General features: G+C 46.2%; 1 protein-coding gene across 3 annotated transcripts in view; it reads left to right on the top strand.

The window, feature by feature from the left end:
- Positions 1-20,700, top strand: part of LOC111833616 (follistatin-related protein 5-like) — a 91,212-nt gene extending 70,512 nt beyond the window's left edge. For 2 of the 3 annotated variants that reach the window (XM_072697870.1, XM_023792099.2), the window contains exons 9-16: positions 3,141-3,302; positions 4,058-4,192; positions 9,132-9,158; positions 9,773-9,891; positions 12,235-12,384; positions 14,689-14,796; positions 15,521-15,645; positions 18,525-20,700. In XM_072697870.1, the coding sequence (XP_072553971.1) occupies positions 3,141-3,302; positions 4,058-4,192; positions 9,132-9,158; positions 9,773-9,891; positions 12,235-12,384; positions 14,689-14,796; positions 15,521-15,645; positions 18,525-19,227 (1,529 nt within the window). In that variant the 3' untranslated portion in view covers positions 19,228-20,700. The remainder of the gene's footprint in view (positions 1-3,140; positions 3,303-4,057; positions 4,193-9,131; positions 9,159-9,772; positions 9,892-12,234; positions 12,385-14,688; positions 14,797-15,520; positions 15,646-18,524) is intronic. The other variant, XM_023792129.2, reaches the window with a different exon arrangement.
- The last annotated feature ends 3,636 nt before the right edge of the window (positions 20,701-24,336 follow it).

Here is a 24,336-nt window from a genome sequence, read left to right as displayed (position 1 = left end):
GAGAAAACACTGACTCAGGTGTGATTATCTGTGTGCGAGGGGGTGGGGGGGAGGTCCCACAGTCATGGGAACAGGGCCAGCGTTTGAATCTGGGCATGTTTACTGAGCCAGGAGATGGACGTTCTCAAATTTATGCTCGCTTGTAGAAGCCAATAATGTAATAACTGCCAGTAACATAATCGTTTTTTCATTCTTAATGTGATAAAAGTTGATAATGTAATAACTTTTCTAAACCGATAACATATTTTTTTGCCAATAATGTAATAAGTTACATCTCCTGTAACTCAGCATCGTCCCAGTTTTTTCGACCTTTTGTGACTTTCGGCCGTTCAATTAACAATGACCTTAAAGCTTTAAGGGGTAATCGATGACTGGATCTTATTCAAATTTGTTCGAAAACAAATTAGCTAGCCTTTGAAACATCTAGTCTAGTCATTGATGAAAGATGTACAATCTGCACTGCCTGGACGTGTGTCCTATTAGGAGAAGTGGCTGGTCGATCTGTGAGGTGTTCCTACTGCTGTCCATTTGTAGATTCTAAGAAGAACCAGCCAAGACCTGTCAGTGGGCAATTTATTTGTTTTGGATAAATTTCTCTGAATTGTGTCAGCCACTTAAACAGTTTAATTTGTTAGATGAGCATGAGATATCAAAGGCAAAATTAATTTAAAGTGTATCTTACTCTAATACTGTGTGGCCACATTATTTTAGAGGCCTGTGCTCAGGCAGAATCACATGACTGGCACGTCTCCTGAATGTCTGCATTCACTGTGCCAGGTCCTCACTTAACCTTCATCCAGAACTGCATCTGTGATCCTCATTTGGCTGAGTGTGCATGCAATGCCCACAGATTATTGGGGGATTACCACAGGAACTATCTGTGGACTGCTGTATGTGGGCCTGTTCACACCCATCTTGGCAAGAGCGAGGACATTCACGCTGAATGAGCAGGAGAACGACGATCACGTTCGGGTCCTGGGAAGGGCTTTTTGTGTGTGAGAGACGAAGAAGAGTCTGTGACAGAGAAGTATTCTACAAAAGTTTAGCTTGTCTACTGTGAGATTCAGAGCTTCACAGTAATGTTTGAGAGGCAGAAGTGGGTTTTGTCTTTAGAAAGAGTGCAGGCTTTTATGCGGACAGGCCGGGTCCACAGAGGCAGCTCAATCACACATAGTCACACAGTAATATTCAACAAAGAGCCAGTGTGCCCCAAATGCCTCGCTGCTGATGGCAAAGGCGCTGAATGACAGCAGCCTGTGCAGATTAATGAATTTATTGCGAGCCCTTGGAAAACCGCTGCAACTTTTCAAATGATTTTCCGGAAACATAGTCCGTAGCAACAAAGCACCCCACGCCATCGCACATCTCCACACATAGCTATTGTACTCAAATGATCATGAACCTTTTTTATAACATGGTATTTTACAATTCAAATATTTATTCTGTGGTGCCAAAGAATGCTGGGTTAAGTTCAAAAATCAAGGCTGTTTTTTTTCTGCATAAATTTTTCAAGACAGCATTCTTCTGTGCTTTGTTGAATTTTTTTTTCTGGAATTTTCCATTTGCTTCTCGTCGAAAGGCAGCAGACTGGGTAGCGGTGTGGGTAGCTTGGCTGAGCGCGGCGTCGGAGCAGATGGTGCCTTCGTGGCCTCTGCACGCGATGCCCCCATGGTTCTCCCAAACAAATCCTTCGAAGGAGCATTCCGGTGGCAGAGGAGCATGCATGTGTGTAAACAGTCCCCCTAGAAAAACGGGATCAGACACGACACTGTGGCTGAGGAGACCAAGCGTGAGGTTTACCGCGGTCGCGTTTGGCGTCGGCGAGAATGTAAGGCCAGCAATCCCATGTGTATCAAACTTATTATGATCTAAACTGAAGCAATTTCCATGACTATGAATAAAATAACATTTGCTTAGCACAAATTAATTATTGCGTTAAATTAAGGATATATTTGACCAGTAAATCTGGGGCAATAACATCTCATATCACTTGAACATTCTCCAGTGTGACTTCTCCTGGATGTCTGCATCTCTGCATTCCTCTCTGTCTCACACTGAGCTACCTATGCAGATGTGGGATGTAATGGTTCTGAAACCATGACTGAAACAGTGATACAAAGATTCACTGTCCCCCACCACTGCAGGTACATCCTGATGAGCTCTCATTACGTCATTAATGTTCCAAAACTCATTTTTCACACGATAATATATGTAAATGATGAAAATATTATTTTACTATTATACTGTGCGTGTCACATGACTATTTTTGTCCAATCATGATCAAGCGATCGCGACCCAGAATTTTCTTTGCCCGGTTTTTCGAATTACTGTAACCACCACCCCCCCCCCAAAAAAAAAAAAAAAACACTGAGGTATGAACCGAACCGTGACTCAAGAATCGAGCTAGAAACCAAAGTGGGGATTTGGAGAATCACTGCGCCCCTAGTGGGAAGAAAATGCAAAGGCAGATGTGAGTGTGCTGTCCTGGCTTCAGTGAGGCAGCGACGGAACCTGTTGCGTCCCACACAGCCACCACAGTCAGAGGGGATGTTTCTTTGTCTTAGAGTTGGTAACCAGCCCACACAGACGTGCCAAATCAACGATTAATCAGTCATCCATCTTAAGAACTCTGTACACTGGAGAATACTTACTTCACGCAAGGGATTCAATTCTTATCATCTCACTGCCTATAAGAACATGCTAATGTTCTGTGCTGTTTCACAACGTGAATCACTAATCACTTTATATCTAATATAACATTAGATTGAAGTCCAAATAAACATTTGATTTAGTTTAGCCTTTGCACAGTAGCACAGAAAGTGATAAATACTAGATTTTACAGAGAAATAAATAAGAACTGTACAAACAATGTCCCACTATGGTAAAAATCAGTCAAATAACTTTTTTGCAAATGGAAGTTGGGCAAATGGCATGTAAACACACACACACATTCAGTGTCCGCACAAATGAAATGCAATGACAGCAGTGTTAACAGTACATATACCCTTTGTCTATAGACAATTAATGAACATAAACAGATTTGGCTAAGTAGTAAGCGATGTGGCTTTTTTGGCATGGGCTCTGCTCTCCCACGTCCTGACATGCGTCGCCCTTTTTTGGGGGGGGGGGGGGTCACGCAGTCCCCCCAGTTATTCAGGTATACCCGCAGAGCCAGGTAAGGGAGCCAGGGGTCACTGCCAGCCTGCGCTGCCACGCCGAGGGCATCCCCAACCCGCGGCTGGCGTGGATGAAGAACGGCATGGACATCACCACCAAACTCTCCAAGCAGCTCAGCCTGCAAGGTGAGCTCAGTAAACGCCGGTGTGTCTCCTTATCAAGCTTACCAGTGCTGGTCAACACGTTAGGAGAGGTAGGTGGTCACTAGGATGTTATATTCTGAGGCCGATATTACTTTGTCTGGGGGGGCGGCGGCACTGAAACTCGCTTAGGGTGCCACATGGGCTTCGAACAGCACTGGCTCTTACGGTATCATTTATGCATGCGATCTGGCACTCATCTTCCCTGCTGGTATGATTAGCATGTGAAGCTTGGGAATAATTCGTCACTAAATGGCAATTTCAACATAACAAATATACTTTATGCACCAGAGGCTTTATCCGGTCCAATTCCTCAGCTCCAGAAGCGCTTTGATGTAGGAATAACTTAACTCTGATATACAAGGAACGGCACGTTGTTGTAGTGGGAAAGCTGGGTTTTTCCTGGCTGCCTTAAGTCCTTCACTCCCCGGAAGAAGGACACCAGTAAGGAACAGCTACAGCATGACTGGAAACTGTTTGTGTGCTGGAATTATGGCCCAAACCACAGTTACTGAGTGATGGATTGATGCTCACGACATCGTAGTCTTTATCCTTTACCGCTAATGCTGCTAATGCTTCTAATGCTAAGGCAGTTAATGCTAATGCTGCTAATTCTTCTAATGCTAAGGCTAATAACATTGCCAATGGTAATGCCACGAATGTTTCTTCTGCACTGTAAGCACCTTCCCCCCTCACTAACATTAGTCTATGTGTGTTTTTTTCTTGCTCTGTTGGATCAGCCAATGGGAGCGAGGTGCACGTGAGTAACGTTCACTTTGAGGACACTGGAGCGTACACCTGCATCGCCAAGAACGAGGCCGGAGTGGATGAAGACATCTCCTCTCTTTTCGTCGAGGATTCTGCACGGAAAACAAGTATGTAGTAATGCTTACTTCCTGCTTGAATGAATTGTACTTGCCTGGGATCTTTTTACACTTAAAATCTGTATCACAAGGGACTGTATTCCCATGTCAATTTTTCGCGGCAAGAAAGAGGGCAAAAATGGTGTCTGTTGTAACATTGTCGCAAGCTAAATGGCCAAACAGGTCTAGGTCAAATGGCATCTGTAGTATATTGTGTTTGCAGCTGAACACCTTGTAGATTTTGGGTTAGGTTTAGGTTCTGACTGTAGCCTTAGCAATGAACCACAGCGTTGTATCAAGTGGGAAAATCTTCATGCTGTATTGTCTTTCCCGAATTCCGGACCGCACGGACTACTCAGAGTGTGACGGACTGCCCTCTTGACTGCATTGTTGCTTCGTCTTGAAAAGGCACAAGTCCTGTACTGGCTTATCAATTCTCCACAAATGACACTGTAGAAAATTTCAGATCTGCTCCGTCTCCAGCCTTTGTCTTGTCCAGCTAATGCTGAGTTCACCAGGTCCTTGAACCATCACCAGTACCTTGAACCATCACCGGTACCCTAAACCATCACTGGTTCCTTGTACCATCACTGGTGTCCTGCAATCATTACCGGTACCTTGAACCCTCACCGGTACTCTGCACCATCACCGGTACCTTGAACCGTCACCGGTACCTTGAACCATCACCGGTACCCTGCACCATCACCGGTACCCTGCACCATCACCGGTACCTTCAACCATCACTGGTACTCTGCACCATCACTAGTACCTTGAACCATCACCGGTACTCTGCACCATCACCAGTACCTTCAACCATCACCGGTACCTTCAACCATCACTGGTACTCTGCACCATCACTAGTACCTTGAACCATCACTGGTACTCTGCACCATCACTGGTACTCTGCACCATCACCGGTACCTTCAACCATCACTGGTACTCTGCACCATCACTAGTACCTTGAACCATCACCGGTACTCTGCACCATCACCAGTACTCTGCACCATCACCGGTACCCTGAACCATCACCGGTACTCTGCACCATCACCGGTACTCTGCACCATCACTAGTACCATCAACCATCGCCGGTACCCTGAATCATCACTGGTACTCTGCACAATCACCGGTACCCTGTATCATCACTCGGATATCCTACATGCTGTCTGTCTGGTCCTGCCCTTGCCCAGCCGTGCTAATGCTCCAATTAGAACATGCCTATATCGCAGCCCAGAAAATTACCCTGTGAAACCCAAATACGAGTGTTAATCAATCACACACATCAGGCATTCTGACTGAGGATTTTATTCAAGAGATCCAGCTCTGAAAACCTGCATGCCTATAAGAAGGTGTGGCAGCCCTTTAGTTTATGGTCTGCTCAGTAACTAGTAATAAACCATTACTAATTCCTAAGTATGCATACTTAAGCATTGTTTTTAGTTACAAGTGATTTACAAGTTCTTCCGTAAAAATTTTGTGAGACAGGAGTAAAATATCTTCTAAATTTAACTGAAATTAATCTTTTTACTCATTAATATATTATTGAATGATGAATAATAGTTTATTAATGATTAAGGAGCAGACCTGAAACCAAAGTGCTACTGGTCATACTAATGCTTGGTGTGGTTTCCCGCCATGAATCCCTAATTTGCTTACTATCTAATTAAGCGTAACACTGAACAGGGTTTACCCTTTTTCGTTAATTTGAGACAGCTTTAGGCTAAATGGAATACCAATGTGCTTACCAAAACATAGGTGACACCATGACCCCCTCATTCTAACTTAGTAGGCTGGTTCAGATTCCCGAATTACACTGGCCTATTATCAACAGTTCAAGTCTAATTTTCCGGAGGCATCCTGCGATTTTTAAGTGTGTATTTCCCGACAGCAGTAATTACCCGCATGCCAGAGTACAGATTCACCTCTTTTGTGTTTTGCATGTACCTCTAAGAGCGCCTCATGTTTGTGGTCACGGCGTACCGACCCAAACCGACCCTGGCTGTTTCTTTCTACTCGGTGGGAGGTGTGAAGACTAACCCCCCAGTATCACTGGACCTGCACTGGAGGCCACAGGTTCCATCTACAGAGGGTCAGCTGTCCAAGCTCTCACCCATGCTCTTTGTAGGCATGGAGTCCTGCCATGGACTCCCATCCCCCCCACCCCCGGCCCCACCCCACGGAGCAGCTGCGGCGAGCATGATAAGATCAAGCAACCTCTGACTTTCTAGAACTTTCTAAATATTTCTCTTTTATGGCTGGTGACCTGCTTTTAGGCCCTCTAGGCAATTCTGACTTCATTACACATACATGTAACTCTACCTTTTTAAGTTTTAGTTACAGCCAGCCAGATTAACATTGGACTGATCATGCTGGCAAGTCTGTGCTTGAAGTGAGTTTCTGTGAGCAGCGTATGGAAGGTGTCCACTGAATAAATTTCTACTGAGATGGTTGTGATTTCACACTCTTTATTTCCAGCTTACATTGACCTTATTGTATGTTCAGATTCCTGTGCTGCTGGTGTCTGTTGGGATCTCTTTAATATGCAAGGCAATTTTGTATTTTAGCACAGTGTTTTGTTTTTTTTTTTTAATGCAGTGACAGATTTTTTGAAGCCGTTTTAATATGTATTTTGTCCTAGAGTGTGTTCCTGCATGGTAATATTTGTAGCCAAACAGTTACACGAAAGGAAGAAAAAAATCAAATCCGCTTCAGATGAAATTGGCGTCTGCGAAATGGATACTGAAGCGATGCATATTTTTAGACGTTCCAGTCGGGCCGTGATTTTCTCATAGTGCAGTTCCACAGAATGTTATTCAGAGCGATCTGTTAAATATGCCACAGCGCTTCTGGCTGAAATGGGGGGGGGGGAGCAGGCTTGTTTATTCTGGATCCTCACCTATTTTTCACGCTGCATAAAACAGTGCATCCCAAAGACGTGACGGTTCATCCGGAGAGGCTCAGGTATTCCCCAGACACCCCCCCCCCCCCCCATCCCTCCCGTTTGCTTCTGAGCGCCACATCAGGGTGAATGATGCTCAATGTTTATGCTAAACCAGGCGGATTTTGAGGGGCCCAGTTTTTAAGTCTCTTTTCAGCAAAAAAAAAAAAAAACAGCAGAGAGGAAATACAGCTAGATATCTTAAAAAGGCGTGCATTCCCCCCCCCCCCCCCCACATTTAACATAAAATATTAGTTTTATGCCAGTGTGTCCCCCCCACATTCAAAATGCTTCTGACGCCCCTGCACTCTGTGTCAGACATTTGGCAGGAATTTTCCACCCACTGCCACCACAGAATCTCCCAGCTGTAAGGGGGCATACGTCAAAATTCGGAGCCCCCTGATGGAATGTCACCTTGGGTCCCCAATTTTACCTGTAATTTTATGTATTCAAGGTCTCCTGTCAAGCGCTGGGCCCCTGAATGCCAGGGTACCCATGCCTGTCCAAGTCCCCTGGTCTGATGGTCATAAAACCATATTCTCACCAGCTGTTAAAATGTGCAGATCTGTGGCCCAGTATGGAGAGAATCAGCACGGCTGAATCCGCAGCGGTCGTCATGTGCATCTCGTGTTTGGTAAATAATGCTGGATACAGAAATACAGAAAAAAAATACCATAACAATCTGCAGTAATATTTATAATTACGCACCTGTTAGCCTCCCACGGAGCAAAGAGTTATAAAATACTGCGCTGGTTTGATCACCAAGTGTTAATGACAGTGAGTTACATGTCTGTTTGTTGCAGTCACCATAATGGTTTTTTCAGACCCAGTAAACCCGGCTATTATCTCATAATGGCTCTGCAAAGCAGTAGAGTTGGTAGATCTTGATGTGAAGCAGAAGCAGACCCTCATATAGAATCCTCCCCCACAGTATCTGCGTTAAATGGCCGGCGAAGGTCAACACGGATGAGTTGCTAAAATGTGGTGGCTTTGGATGGAAAATATGATGTATGAGTCTTCATCAGACTGCCTGCACCAGTGCCCTCCTATGCAGTGATAAATTGTACCAATTCAGTCTGTTACTCAAAGAAACTGGGTTAGCAGAAGTCAGTTTTCCCCACATGTGCTACACTTGCCGGGAATAATTTCCCAGGCCGAATGCTCAGATCTGTTTAATCCAAAGAAGGCTTCTGTGCAGATCGTCGCGTTTGATGTGACATCTTGGGCCTCTAATACGTTCACGGTCCTCGGAAACCAGACTTAGCGTTTTGTGAAGATCAAAGAGGACTAAAGCGAGAACTTAACCGCAGCTTCATCCTCAGGTTCCCCTTCACACACAAAAAACTAAGGAGAAGGACAAGCGGTAAATCCCAGCAGAATCTGCAATATTTCACCCGGACCAGGATTTCAGGGAGACTGTTGATGGAGATACTGGACATGGAGATACTGGCAATGGAGATACTGGCGATGGAATCAGAGGGTTTGTGGGTGAACATGGCAGTTGGAGGAAGTTGAATTTCCATGAGAAATTGGAAAGGATCAGAAACTTTTTGCCTTTCAGGCTAGAAACCCGGTGTGTGATTATGATAACGCTCATTCTGGTATGTTATGATTTAACGCTTGCACTTCCACGTGCGGCCCACAGGGGGCAATATTGCAAGTCCCTCCCCTTGGGCCAATGCACCGTACTTGTTGTCCTCTAGGAGTCACGTTCATTCTGCCTGGAAAGCTGCGTTTTGAATTATGTTTATGGGGCTGACGTCAGCCATTGCTGTTCCTCACTGGATTTCACTGCAGTTTTTAAAGCCCTAGTCAAACGCATAAAACAGTATACATGCATTTCTCAGTTTTTCCATTTTGTACAGGTGGTCTTTCACTTTCAGTGCATTTTTTCCCAACAAACATGCATGCTGAGTTGAAAACTATGTATCTCATAATGGCCCTGGCAATTATCTTATGATTATTTTGTGTTGCTGTTTATAATATATATTCTTTTGTCACTTTTAATATTCCCAGTGGCAAACATTTTATGGAGAGAAGAAGGTACAGTTGATATTCGTTTTTATTGTATTCATTTGTATTGTATTTGTGTAGAATTACTTATATAGTATTGTACAGTATATTATGAATAGTTTTCAGTCATTCTACTTTATTACTGCTAAATTAACATAGAGTAGTGGCCTGACTTTTGTTTTCGATTCTTTTGCCGTTGAAAACTCAGGCATTTTATGGTGCCGATTTGCCTCTTTTTCTTTGTCAAACTGTCATGGAAAAAGCACGTGTTTAAACACTCACTGACTGCATTATGCAATTATTAAATACAAAAAGCATAAAACGCAGGCAACAACCAAATAGCTAATTATGCATTCATTTGGATTATGCATTTAAAATATGCAATTAAACAAAACAGTCAAAAAAGAGGTGTTTTAAAACTGGCCCAGCTGTGTTTTACACAATGACTATGAACTGGAAATTACCTGAGTTGTAATTATAAAAGAGAAAACATCTGTTTTTATTTGCAGTTATGTTATATGTATATTTGCAAGGCAAATTGTAATGAAGTTCCTCCTCACTTGTTACCTGACAGTCATGCACTTGCCTTGCACGCATTTCACAGCATTTGCAGTTTACCTGACTATGCTAACATTCCCTCTCAGGTTACGGGATTGGGAACATGTTCTACGTTTTTTATGAGGACGGCGTTAAGGTCATACAGCCAGTGGCGTGTGAGATCCAGAGACACATCCAGCCCAGCGAGAAGCTGCTCGGACTCCAGGTACGGTTCGTCACGCTTGTAATGTGCACACATGCATCTTTCCTCCATCGTCTCGTTGGGGATGCTCGGGATGGACTGCCGGTCCATCGCAGGACATGTACTGCACATTGAGCTACCCTGACGCTAATCGCTAACATGCTTCCTGGCATCAGAAGCAACGGTAAGCGTGCGGTAACGTGGCCATTAAGGATCCTTCACTGGGCCGTCATCTTTCATGACCCTGCAGCTGGATTACAGTCCAGGGGACATCTGAAGGTTTTTATGAGAGATGATGCTTTATTTGCTATAAGTACAGGTACATTGGAATGCTGATTTTCACATACCCCAACTCACACTCCATTTTAAGACACACAGACATAAAGAGGCGGGAGTGAAGCCTGAGGTCTGAGCACTGGCTCAGCCCCCCACCCCGCCCCCCTACAGCATTTTTTGTGGGGTTAAGGGCCTCGCTCAAGGGCCCAATGGACATGTGACTATTCTGCTGATTATTGGATTTAAACCGGCGACCTCACAGGCACAGAGAGCTAAAGTGCAGAACAAAACTGGCTGTGAACAAACTATATTTATTGGTAGCATTTTACTTGACGGGGCACAAATATAGAATTATACCATTACTTATGTATTAATTAACTACATATTAAGCCTTAGTTACATACTGAACTCATGTTAATTCATCATTAATGAATTGTGATATCTTTTATTACAAGTAGCTGCTGTATTTCATAATTCGTGCTTCAGTGGTAACTGAATTATTATTTGCGCCCCGTCAAGTAAAGTGTTGCCCATTTATTTAGTGACCATTTTATTCCTAAGTGATGTATAATTGAGGAAGCATGATCAGCCGCCCCTGGAGATTTACATGGATATTTAAATGACTGATGCTCCCATCTGTCCTGTCCTCTGTGACCTCATCCTGCTTGGCAGCCACTGGGGATGCGGGAAAGTTCGTTCAGTCCTCGAGAGGAGCGGGTTTGTGTATCTGTACAGATACAAAGTGAAGGCTCACTATCAGGGAGAAGACGGCGGAGGGACGACATTTAACATCTCTTCATCAAGCCAACTTTTCTATACTGGTGGAAATGCTACCTATATATGCAAACTTAAAATTTTCTTGAACTTGACAGTCATGTCCAATTTAAACACGACATTAGGGTTTGATGGAGTCTAAGAGAGCCTCTTGACTGAAATGATGAAGCAGTATTTTTCTGCACTAAGAAAAATAAGAAAAACCCAAGATCAGATTTGGATTGTTGCAGTATTTCCAGGCCATCCAGTCTCCTCCCATAATTCAAAGACATGCAGGTAGTTGCCCGTAGTGTGTGTATGTGCCCTGTGATGGACCCGCATCCAGTCCGGGTCTAAGCAGGCCCCGTGTCCCATGATGGACTGGCATCCCGTCCAGGGTGTACCCCAGCCCCGTGCCCTGTGATGGACTGGCATCCCGTCCAGGGTGTACCCCAGCCCCGTACCCTGTGATGGACTGGCATCCCGTCCAGGGTGTACCCCAGCCCCGTGCCCCGTGACGGACTGGCATCCCGCCCAGGGTGTACCCCAGCCCCATGCCCTGTGATGGACTGGCATCCCGTCCAGGGTGTACCCCAGCCCCGTACCCTGTGATGGACTGGCATCCCGTCCAGGGTGTACCCCAGCCCCGTGCCCCGTGACGGACTGGCATCCCGCCCAGGGTGTACCCCAGCCCCGTGCCCCGTGACGGACTGGCATCCCACCCAGGGTGTACCCCATCCCCGTGCCCTGTGATGGACCGGCATCCCGTCCAGGGTGTACCCCAGCCCCGTGCCCAGTGCTGCCTTCGATAGGATTGCAGAGGTCCCTGGAGTCCATCCAGGATAAGTGTTTGGAAGATGGATGAATGCATACAATGAATACATTATAGTATATTTATGTCGTTTGGCACTAGTCAGCCATTGGTGCTGCCTTACACTCCACACCCACAGAGGTGATTACAGTCTCATCATGGATATGTAAGCGTAGCTGAAAGGGCTTGGCCCCTTCGCTGGCACCATCCTTTAACATCAGTTGGGCGAGATCTCATCACCTCCCTGACTGTATCTTTGGCCGAGTGTCAGACTCATATTGGTTCCATATGGCTGGTCTGGCAGAGAGCTGCGGGTGTCCTGTCTTCCTGTGAATTACTGCCAGGGGAATATACAGCTTAAGGGCCCTTTCCCGAGTGACACCAGGCATTCTTCAAACTGTCGGGCATTTTTTTTAACGTCTACTAAGTTATTCTCCTTCCTCTCATATTCCCCGGTTCTCTCGTCGTCCTCTGGAGACCGCCATATTTATCCGTTACTGTTTGTCTTCGTGTGCTTGTGTCCCCAGGAGGAAGTCTGCCCCAAATCTGATGGTGACGCGACGCAGAGTTGTGTGTGGGCATCTGCCGTCAACGTCAAGAACAAGTACATCTACGTCTCCCAGCCGGCCCTGAACAGGGTGTTGATCATAGATGTCCAGTCGCAGAAGGCTGTGCAGGTCAACGGTTTTCTATTTTTCTTCATTAGTAAAGAGAAAGGATTAATAATTTTTTTGTTCCCATTTGCCATGTTGACAGCCCTTTTATCTAAGCATTGGTGCTGTTTTCCTGTGATTTTCTTTGTTTCTGCTTTTGGATCTTTTCCGGCACCATCCTATCCAACTGTTTAGGCTCATGTATTCCATTACAGGTTTTACTTCAAACATTACAGGTTTTTTCTGGCTCCTTCTGGCCTGGCTACTTAGGTCATACTAAGACAGAGTCTGTGGGTGATACGGTCGTCGGGTCCGGGTGTCAGACAACACATGTGTTTGTTTGTCTCCGAGCACGGGGACCCCCCTGGGGGGCCGGGTGAAAATGGCTTGTTTACTTCGGTGGGGGGAAACCCTTAAGGAGCACTGCTGAGGCGCAAATCTTTAGTTCCCGGGCCAGAGACGCCCCCCGGGGTCGCTAAGGGATGGTTGCCACGGCTTGTTGCTCCGGCGACGGTGGAGTAGTCATTAGCAGGTCACCTGGAGGTTTGGCTTTGTTACGTCAGATTAGCTGCTCCTCATTAGGCACCTGATCCCCCGCTAACGAAGCACGCATCTCACTCTGTATGCCTTTTTTCTCCTTCCCTGCCTTCACGGTCCAGGACCAAATGGTCGGACATTCACGCCCCAGAGTCACCGTCACCGATGTAGCCTTTTGAAGGTCTTAAATGAAACCAAATGCCTGTGGAACATATATCACGATATTTTGCTAAGATGAGATGGTCAAGGGGACAAAGCAGCCAAATTTGATCATATGCAGAGGGGAATTATTTCTAAAAATGAGCAGAATGTATTAAGGGATGTTGAAAGAATGACTAAATGATTGATGTAGTACTAAGGCTTTATGGTTTTTATCACCTGGGAATATAATCAATTATTCACATTAAGATGTGTTTGGTTGGACGGATATACAAATGCCATTATATTTACATAGGAGATAGATGATGTTTATTTTATCTATGAAAATAAGTCAGGCAAATATAAATAAATATTTCATACATCTGTTCCCCCAGCAGGTTGATTTGCAGATATTTGCCTTGATTCTCAAAACTAATATTAATTTAACATTTTAGAGTGTGAACATACTGTGTTCTATGGCTTCCTTTCAGAGAAATGTTCAGTCTCATTGTCAAAATGCCAAGGGAGTCAATTAAATGGAAACAATTTAGCAATGGAAATAAGAAACAGCTCTTCTCAATGCACAAGTGTGTAATCTGGTAGAAAATGTAATAGCGTTTTTTTGTTTGGAAAGGTGTAAAATGTAAAATCTCTAGCATTCATTCATTCTCGTCAGTGGGGGTTTATTCGGGTGCACATGGATTGTTCTGTTTTAGAATATGCGGTAACATTAGTAAATGTTGTGAACAAAGTGTTACCAACATGTACACAATTACGAGAGGACAGCAGAACAATGGTCATATTTACTAGAGACATTGTGAAGCCTTAATAAAGCGAAGGACAGATCACCTCAAAAAAATGCACTAATGAAGAAATGTGCTACAAAGGGAATGTTTGTGTGGAATCTGCACGGTTAATGCTGGTTGCCATAGAAACCACACTTTTTTTTTTTTAACCTAATTCTCTCTGTGGATTTGGGATGTAGTTCCATGTTTCTTGCAGACACATGGGTTGCCCAGGAATTAGGGGGACGGGTGGAAAACCAGCAAGCGCCGCCAACGGCCAATTTCCGAGATTTATAAGAGCGTAAAGAGGCCTGTGATAGCGGTGAGCGGATAACAGGCAGGGTGGGACCTTCACTGAGATTCTTCTAGTAGGATAAGAGGAAGGAGAGTGTTTGCCTTGCACTTAACACAGCGGCAGGACTGTCCCCACGGCGATGGAGATGCGGCCGGTGCTGTCGGGGACCTCGCTCACCTCAGTCAGCATGCACATGAAAATGTATATCTGGCATTTTCAGTTTTTTGAGATTCAAAGGATTCAAAAGCTTTATTGTCATTTGTAGAAGTTGAACCAGATACTCATTTACGTTCCTCCCTGCAGATGTGAACATCTAACGAGAAAGAACAATAGGTAACGAATAAATGAATAGTCAACAATAATGTATGTGCAATATATACAATATACATACAATGACATAGAAGTTGGATGGCATGGTACTGAGTGGCAGTGATTAATTAATGTCATCATACTGGCAGGCGGGGATTCCCTGGCGGGGATTCCCTGGCGGGGATTCCCTGGCAGGGATGCCCTGGAGGCGCGATATATGCGATTCATGTTATCGTATAGGCTGAGCTTGTTTCTCTGCCGCAGGCCGTGAGCACTGACCAGGTGCCCGTGAAGCTGCACTACGACAAATCCCACGACCAGGTGTGGGTCCACAGCTGGGGAGACATGGAGAAGTCCAGCCCAACTCTGCAGGTAAAGACGCCACACCCAACAGCCAGATGCCGTCACAGGGCACGGTGCCGGGGTACACCCTGGACGGGATGCCAGCCCATCGCAGGGCACGGGGCTGGAGTGCACTCTAGATGCCAGGGGATGCCAGTCTATCATAGGGCACATGCGTAACTACACACTAAGGGAAATGTAAGGGAACACAGGAGGATCATCAAAGGGAATCCAGGAAACACGTGTGGAAGCAGCTCCCATCCTCTCGTTTTACTGCTCATCTATGTGACGTCTGTCTGTGTAAAGTCCACTTTCTAAGTAAACTTGTCTTACTTCCTTACTCCTACTCCACAGCCCCAGAGATACATTATCAGTGTTTCTCCTGCTGAAGTTCCAGAAGATCTATGTGTGCTGTGTTGTCTAGAATTCAGTAATGTGTAGAAGCATCTTTTCTAAAACAGTTAATTATACTTTAATGCAGCATGTAGCTGTAAGTCTCATAGACCATTCAGTTTGTTTTCAGGCTCTCAGACTTTTGGAGATCCACTGTTGTCAGTAGGGCGCTTTCCCAGAGTTTGTCAGCTGGGACCTGCTCTCTCTTTGCTTGAGGCAGGGAGAAGATATCTGCAGTGGATACAGACCTATAGACTTACAAAGACCAGAACGTGCTCGAGAATCCACCCAAATAAAGCAGAGCTGGGTGTCACTGGGAATTATTTATGGTCCGAATGTGTTGTCTGTTGCTGGTGTGTAGGTGATCACTCAGGCCAGTGGGAGCGTGTCACACCACACCATCCACACCCAGCCCCTCGGCCGGCGTTTCGACAGGGTAGACGACTTCTTCATTCCTGCCACAACTCTCGTCATTAATCACGTCAGGTAAGCGAGTCGCTCAGACCTGCGTTTGAGGTCCGCAGTGCCTGGATGGGTGTGAGGATGGTGTCGGGGGAGGTGGAGAGGGCTGGGTGCGGGGGTGCGGGGGCGCTCCCGCTGAACCTCTCTATCGGCCTGGAAGCTAAACATATGCAGGACGGATTGATTTGGCGCTGCACTCTGTCAGGCCCCAGATAGACTCAAGCCGTTGACATGCAAGATGTTTCCTGAGAGCCGTGTGGACCGACTCATTTTTCTGGCTCGCTGCATACCTGGCCGCTGTCATCTTTCCTGATGGAAAGTTCCGGAAGGCCTAGACTTTTGCACTCCGCCGTGTTCCGCTTTAAGCGGGTGCCCGTTACACACCTTTGAGGTGTTTTTGAAAGATAGTTTGCATATTTAGCAAGGCCAGTTGGTTATCAAGAGAGGTCACATGACTGGTGTTTTGCATGTTGATTGGACCCACCTGTCCATTCAATATGTGTTCATTGATGCATTGCATTTCGTTGTGGTCCCCAATAACCATGCCCCCCCCCCCCCCAGTTTCAGACACCACCCCCATGCTTGGGGGAGTTCTCCCACGTCTCACATTTCTTTGCATATAATTTTTTTGAAGGGGGACATCAGAGGCTGTAATTCCTACAGGGAGGCCAATCTTATCAGTCAATGATGTGCTTTGAATCAGTGAGTGACGGGGGGGGGGTTCGGGAGTGGGACACCCTCGGCTGCCCCTGCTCAGCCCCAAAACTCCCACCATAATAAACTTCGATCTCCTTTCCAATACCAATGTCACATGGTTCTGTTGGCCAAACCAATTCTATTGCCCAAGGCAGATTTTCTTTACAATTGAACACCCCCTAAACTACTAAGCCAAGCTGCTGGCCACACTCCCCTCCTGCTACGGCTTAAACGTGGTCCACACTAGAAAATAATTGTTTTCAATTTTTATCTCTCTTTTAAAACTTCTACAATGAGTCATTTAGGGCATTCATAATAGCATAGATTTTTCTCTGGAGTCACATGACGGATGCCATTTATTCATAGCAGCTCCTAGCACAATGAACGTGAACGATTCAGCGTCCTGAAGTTTGTAACACAAGGGGGCATCTGCAGTGCGGGTACTGGTATCGCTCCTTGAAATGTGTTAATTTTTAGCATTTCCTCTTATTTTTTTTACAACATGCTGGTAAAAACATTTATATATCCACAATGTCAGATACACCGTTACACTTGATGTATCCACTCGATGCATGTAATATGTCTAATATGAGTCGCTGATCACATTACGTGCATGAATTCTGATTTATTTCACGTCACTTCAGTGTAGCTTATGGTTTCAGTCATAAATCCAGCTGTAAAACATTTTTTAGACCGGGGGGGGGGGGGCTCCAGGCCCTGGTATCGATCGATACTCTCCAGCCCTGTTATCGTTAGCCAGCGTTACCTCCAGAGCCCGGCGTCTCCCGCAGCCAGGCCCGGCCGCACGCCGCGCCCATTTCCCAGACGCCGTCGACGCTCCCCCAGACCCGAAGCCAGCGGACCTGCCTCCCGGCCTGCATTAGTATTCCGGAGTGGGAATGCAGGGAGGCTTTCGATTCATCACGCACGTGGCTGCCTGCCACATGAGCCTTTGGGGACGCCGCTAGGCCGAGGTCCTACTCAGGATGGCGGGGGCCTGGATAGGCCAGGCTGTAATCCCGTCCCTGTGAAACCGCAGATAAAACAGACTATTCAGACACACTAGCAAGCTGCAGCTTCTTAAACGCCGAGCCATCGTGCTCTTTAGCCTTTAGCGTAGTATTTAGTTTATGTATGTACTACGTAATTTAATGTACATCCTTCCTGGGAGTTTTTGTACGAGTATGGATTACACAGTGCTTACGTGATACATTTTTATTTAATCTTATTTGAATTAAATGGAATCACCGACAAATATCATCGTTTATATTCCCCTTCGTTTCTGTATTTCATAGTGATGAATGCAGAAACAATCATTTTAATCGAATTGATAATAAAACAGCGACCAGTATCTGACACCACGTAACAGTCACAAAATAGCACAAACAAATTAGTTTCTGGAACGGCGGCGTTACTGTGGGATTTCAATTAACTGGCTGCAGCCGCTTGTATGATTTCTGCATTTCCCAAGAAAGGCAGATATTAATCAAAGATGAAGACGGTCCAGAAAAAGCCCCCGCTGTGAATGGCCCCCAGACAAGCTGAGCGATGGGGAGTCGCCGATTCCCAGCTTTGAGGGGGTGTATAGCCCCCACCGTACATTAAGCTGCCCCCTCCTTGCTGTTTAACCTCATGTAACTCACCTGTAGTATTTTAAAGCAAACTGGCCCCCACCTTCACCTTTAGCAAAAATACCTCTCTAGTCGGCACAATAACCGTACATCTCCCCCCCCGCCCGAGGTCTGACTGAGGCTCTGTGATGAGGTCAGCTCGCCGTTGACTTCCTCTCCTTGCTGTCAGCGGCTGTCTCCTTTCCTTCGATCCCCCTCATTACTGCGCCTCTTGTCATCTCCCTGTAGTGCTGCTCTATTAAACACACTTTCCCCACATGTATGCTTGGGGTCTATTTCATGTTTTTTCCAACCCGCTTCTCTTCTTAACCCCGACCAGGAAGCCTGCATGCTTGTGCTTCTTCTGCTGGACCGCCAAATTCCATTGCATTTTGTTTTGTTTTTAATAAAATATGTTGTACCAAATCAAAGACAAGCTTTGAAGAATAAAAGGTCTGAGCTCTTAGATGTATTAACAGATGTAGCTTTTGTCCTCCCAGGCTACGATTTAATAACTTCTTTATCAGTGGAAACGTGTCCGTTTTGATGAAACAGGAGTAGAAGTGATACATTTTTAACCGGCCACTTTTTTGTTAGGTTTGGGATCATTCTGCACAAGGATGAAGCCGCGCTTCACAAAATCGACCTTGAGACGGCGTCCTACGTGAAGACCATCAGCCTGGTGGAGTTCAACTGTGTGCCGACTTCCCTGGCCTACACCCATCTGGGGGGGTACTACTTCGTCAAGTGCAAGCCGGACGCATCCGGTTCGGGCTCGGCACAGCTGATCGTGGATGGTTTGACGGACTCCGTCGTCGGATATAATGGCGGCGTCACCGGCACCCCCTACATGTCGCCGGATGGCCGTTACCTCGTCAGCGTGGACGACATGGACGGCCTCATGAGGATCCAGCCTGTCACTGCGCGGGGCGAGATCCAGGAGCCCTTCGACATCCACACCAACCTGCGTATCTCGCACGTGGCATTCCAGACGTCCTTCACGGAGGTGCACCAGTACAACATGTTCGCTAGCTCGGGCCTCCAGACCGACGTCCTCTACGTAGAGCTCAACACCGGCAAAGTGAAGATGATCAAAGGCGTGAAGGAGCCCATGAAGACGACGGAGTGGCCCTGGAGTCGGCAAACCCGCGTCATCGTGGACAGCGGCCTCTTTGGACGGTACCTGGTAACACCCTCAAGGGAATCGCTCTTCATCCTGGATGGAAGACTGAACAAGCTCAACTGTGAGATAACCGACGTCCTCAAAAGCAACACACTGGTGTGGGTGGGCGAGCTATAAATGCAGATTTATGACAGCTGACCAGGTAATATTGCACTAAGTCTGGATGTAAATATTACACCATCCACACAGTTTTGAGAGCAAACCAATAATTGAGTTAAATTGCCTGCTTAAAACGTGTATAGCATATTACTGAGCCCCCAGACCTCCAAAAAGAAGCAGATAATGAAGGCAAGTGATTTTTTTTTCAATTAAAGGGAAAAGCAGAACATAAAGCTGCAGCCCCTTGTACTTAAAAACAAATATAGAGAGAAATAATTTATCTTCAGTTCTTGGGAAGTTTCAACTGCCATAATAAAACCCATTTGATTTGTGGCTCCTATATCTGATTGATTTTATTTTGAGCAGACAAAAAATGTTTTGCCTGCCCTTTAAGGCTGGGTACTTCCACACCAGACTTGTGTCCATTGTGTTTGGTGCCTCTAGGGTGTGAAAAGTCACTAAGAGGGCGGATTGATTATTACCATCGCGACTGTAGATTACAGCAGACCGACCTTCAAGGAGCAGGGATCAAAGCACATGGTGATGGTTTGCTAATTAGCACGAAGGGGCAGGTCAGAGGGTGACGGTGTTCACATATTGCATAAAGAGCCGCGCGAGTGGGAGACGATCCACCTTGAATGTCCTTGGCGGGGGTAGGATGCTTGGTAAGGCCCAGTGATGCTTCTGTAACCCGTATTTGGCCAATCAGGGCATGAGATGTAATAATGTAGGTTGAAGTACATAGCAGAGAAGCTTACAGTGTTAGATGGGAGTGTGGCTTGGATTTGATAGGGAGGTAGAGTCCTGTTGATTGTTCTGTCTATCGTGGTGTGATTTCTGTCCCGGGAGCATTATGCTAGCATGCTTTAAAAGCAGATAGACACTCTAAATCAGAGGTTTGTGTTCAAATGTTTTACCAGGAAGACATGAAACAGATTATTGAATAACTGCATTTTCAGCTTCCATACCTGTTGTAAAATGCACAAGCTCACGCTGTCGTGTGCTTCCAAGTTATGGACAGTCATAGTCTATGCATTCCTGTCTTATAAGTACATTTTGGGAACATTTATGATTAATACTTTAAATTGAACTTAATTCTGTTTATGATATCCCCTGCACAATAATAAATGACAGATTGAGGTTTTTTTTTCTTTCAAAATGGCTCATGCTGATGGACAAACTGACCGTTATGTACATACTGTTATATAATGCCGTGTCTGTGGGCCGAACCACACGTCAGTCTGCCTGAATGTGCTCCAGGGCTACTTTGATAATTTCTAGAGACTGAATCTACATCCTTTTTTAAGAAAAACGACGTTGACACAAAACTTCTCCATTGTCGTGAAAGTGTAAAACACGATGAGGCTTCATGCACCATCCCTGTCTTCTCCATCTGCGGCTGGCCATGTATATCGATTCATGTGGTTGATATTAATGTAGAAAACTGCTAGACGTTCACTAAATAATAAAGCATTCACCTCTGAAAATGGACACCCTGTTTCTTTAATATTGCATATTTAATATTGCATATTTAATATTGCATATTCCTTACTACTTTACCTCAGATTAATTCCTTTTAAAATGTATTTTAAGTGTATTATCTGGCCACTGGCACTGGAGATTTTCAGTTTATGGGATAGGAAATGACGCTTTTGCCATTTGCACATGTGTATTTTTTTCCACATATCCCATAATGCTCAGCTTCTTTTTTTACCCCCCCCCCCCACACACACACACATACACACACACATATACAGAGGTGAGAGGGAAGCCTGGAGTCTGAGCACAAGGTCAGCTACTCATCCAGCATCCTGGAGCATTTTTCAGGGGGTTAAGGACCTTGCTGAAAAAAGAATCGTTTTGCGAGAATGGTTCTGTGCTGGTTTTGTTAGACTGGCCACAAGGACACAGTGACCTTCTGTGATGCAGGAGGACCCTGAAGATAAACTGCCGACATAACGATGGCGCGGAGCAGCCTGGTTCGGGTCCGACTCGCTTCTCTTTACGTAACGATGGCGCGGGGCGGCCTGGTTCGGGTCCGACTCGCTTCTCTTTACGTAACGATGGCGCGGGGCGGCCTGGTTCGGGTCCGACTCGCTTCTCTTTACGTAACGATGGCGCGGGGCGGCCTGGTTCGGGTCCGACTCGCTTCTCTTTACGTAACGATGGCGCGGGGCGGCCTGGTTCGGGTCCGACTCGCTTCTCTTTACGTAACGATGGCGCGGAGTGGCCTGGTTCGGGTCCAACTCGCTTCTCTTTACACTCTGGGTTTCTGCTGTCACCTCACCAGATTAAACCATCATATTATAAATCAGAGTACGGAATATGAAAATATAAATAACTAAAGACACTTAATGGAATTCAAAATGACTAACTGCCACTCCCTCTCATTTGAATATATATTAATTTTCTGGGTATTCCCTATATGGTAATAACCTATTTTGCTTTACAATTCTCATTGAAAAATTACTGCAGAATTTTATAAAACCAATATTGCTTCATTGACCATTGACCATTTTTAATGCATAATGTTGGCAAAAATATTAAAAATAACAGACGTAAAAAATAATCCAAGTTATTGTACACCAGTAAAACCAAGGGAGGATTTACTGGTATTAATACTAAAGAAACGCATATTAAAAAAGTGCCAAACAAAAATACAGCTGCATGCCGCACGTCATTTTTGAGGTCAAATTGTCGACTAAATCCTTTGCAGACATTAAAGACTCGGTGAAAGCAGCTCATAATTATTATTTGTACCTGTCCTTGTAGCCGCATCCTTCGCTGTCCCTAAAAATGTGTGATTTTATGGAGCCTTCTTAAAAATATACTGTGGTTAAGGACGCACACACAGGTTGGGCAGCTCGACTGCGGGCGCAGACTCTCAGGACGGGCTACGCTGCAGGACCACAGCAGGACCGCTGCAGGACCGCGGCAGGACCGCGGCAGGACGCTCTCTCTCCCATTCCCAGAGTGCCGCTTTAACCTAAACATCACTTGGATATATCTGCAATTCCTGTCGGATGTGAAGCTGTATTAACCAATCAATGCAAAAATTTATAATCAAAGTTAAATTTGTCACATAGGGAGTTATACTGTGTACTGGCCACTGTATAATGTGCAGTGTAATGCTTGCTTGGCTAGCTCGGAATAAACATATAAAACAATAGACAATAGACATGAAATGATAATCATAAATATCCATAAGCAGTGTGCAGTTTGCAGTGAATGTAGGCAGCACTGCCAAGAGACTGAGGAGTAAACCGGTCAGTAGTCTTGATCTCGAGGTACATAGATTCGGATTATTGGTAGTGGGGGGGTGGGGGGGGGGGGCAGAAGTGTGTTATACGGGAGGCAGAGGGAAGAACGGAGTATATCTGGGGCAAGTGTCAAGGGTCGAGAGGCAGGAATGATAAAGGGGGGGTTTTGGACATCATGGTCATGGAGGTGTTACTGTGCCAGATTGAATATTTTATAAGGGCCTGGAATACGGGACAGGCGCAGAACATCGTGTGTGGCAGCATCACACCAGCATCACGGGCAGCATCACGGGCAGCATCACGGGCAGCATCACGGGCAGCATCACACCAGCATCACGGGCAGCATCACGGGCAGCATCACGGGCAGCATCACGGGCAGCATCACACCAGCATCACGGGCAGCATCACGGGCAGCATCACGGGCAGCATCACACCAGCATCACGGGCAGCATCACGGGCAGCATCACACCAGCATCACGGGCAGCATCACGGGCAGCATCACACCAGCATCACGGGCAGCATCACGGGCAGCATCACGGGCAGCATCACGGGCAGCATCACACCAGCATCACGGGCAGCATCACGGGCAGCATCACACCAGCATCACGGGCAGCATCACGGGCAGCATCACACCAGCATCACGGGCAGCATCACGGGCAGCATCACACCAGCATCACGGGCAGCATCACGGGCAGCATCACACCAGCATCACGGGCAGCATCACGGGCAGCATCACACCAGCATCACGGGCAGCATCACACCAGCATCACGGGCAGCATCACACGCTGCATCACGGGCAGCATCACGGGCAGCATCACGGGCAGCATCACGGGCAGCATCACACCAGCATCACGGGCAGCATCACGGGCAGCATCACACCAGCATCACGGGCAGCATCACGGGCAGCATCACACCAGCATCACGGGCAGCATCACACCAGCATCACGGGCAGCATCACACCAGCATCACGGGCAGCATCACACGCTGCATCACGGGCAGCATCACGGGCAGCATCACGGGCAGCATCACGGGCAGGCCGCAGGAGTTCTGCCGGGCCCCGGTCCAGAACATTCTCCCTCACAGCCAAATCTCTGCCCCTCCCCCCAGGAGGCCTTGTATATGACATTAATGATGGTCTTTATTCAATCCCTGTAATAAATGTCAGGGGAGCAGGAACGGCCCACTGAGAATGCGGTCCGCCAGGATTTTAATTATCTATTTCCAGCCCTTCATCTTCCTGCGGCCACGCGGGGGACCCGTCCTAGAGCCAAATTTAGTGCTGCCCGCTCCCCTCCAAAACAAGGCTTTCATCATCTTCGTAACTCTCCAGCCCAAAATGGGGGCCCTGCCTTGCCTCTCTGTCCCTGGCATCGTGATGGATGGCCGCAGGTGCTCGCATATATCAACCATCAGGGTTCCATTCCAGGGCGTCGCCCTCCGCCGCTGTACGCTGCAACCAATCATATCCTTCAGCTTCCAGGGCGTCGCCCTCCGCCGCTGTACGCTGCAACCAATCATATCCTTCAGCTTCAGGACTGAATTCCTAAGGTTTTGTTTACTTTTTTTCCCTGTAGATGGAAATCCTAGATGGGTACTTTTATTGGAACATACCGCACCTTTCAGATAGTGCCTTTAAGCCCTTTCGCTTTATAAAACATATTGTTTCGATTTCTTCACGTAATGATATTTTCATGCAAAGTCTGGTAGGTTCCCGTTTGCTGCAGGTTTACATTATTCGGAAACGTTTGCGAAAAATGAGCTCTTCTGTATGAGCTTCAGCTAAGTTTAATGGAGCAAAACAGAGAATATTTTATGTTATTTACCAAACAGTCACATAAAAGATGGATTGCAAATTATTCCTGCACTG

This window comes from Paramormyrops kingsleyae, chromosome 12 (assembly GCF_048594095.1).
Source record: "Paramormyrops kingsleyae isolate MSU_618 chromosome 12, PKINGS_0.4, whole genome shotgun sequence".
NCBI classification, from domain to species: domain Eukaryota; kingdom Metazoa; phylum Chordata; class Actinopteri; order Osteoglossiformes; family Mormyridae; genus Paramormyrops; species Paramormyrops kingsleyae.
The sequence above is the reverse complement of the archived record's forward strand: the minus strand, read 5'-3'. Positions and strand labels throughout refer to the sequence as shown.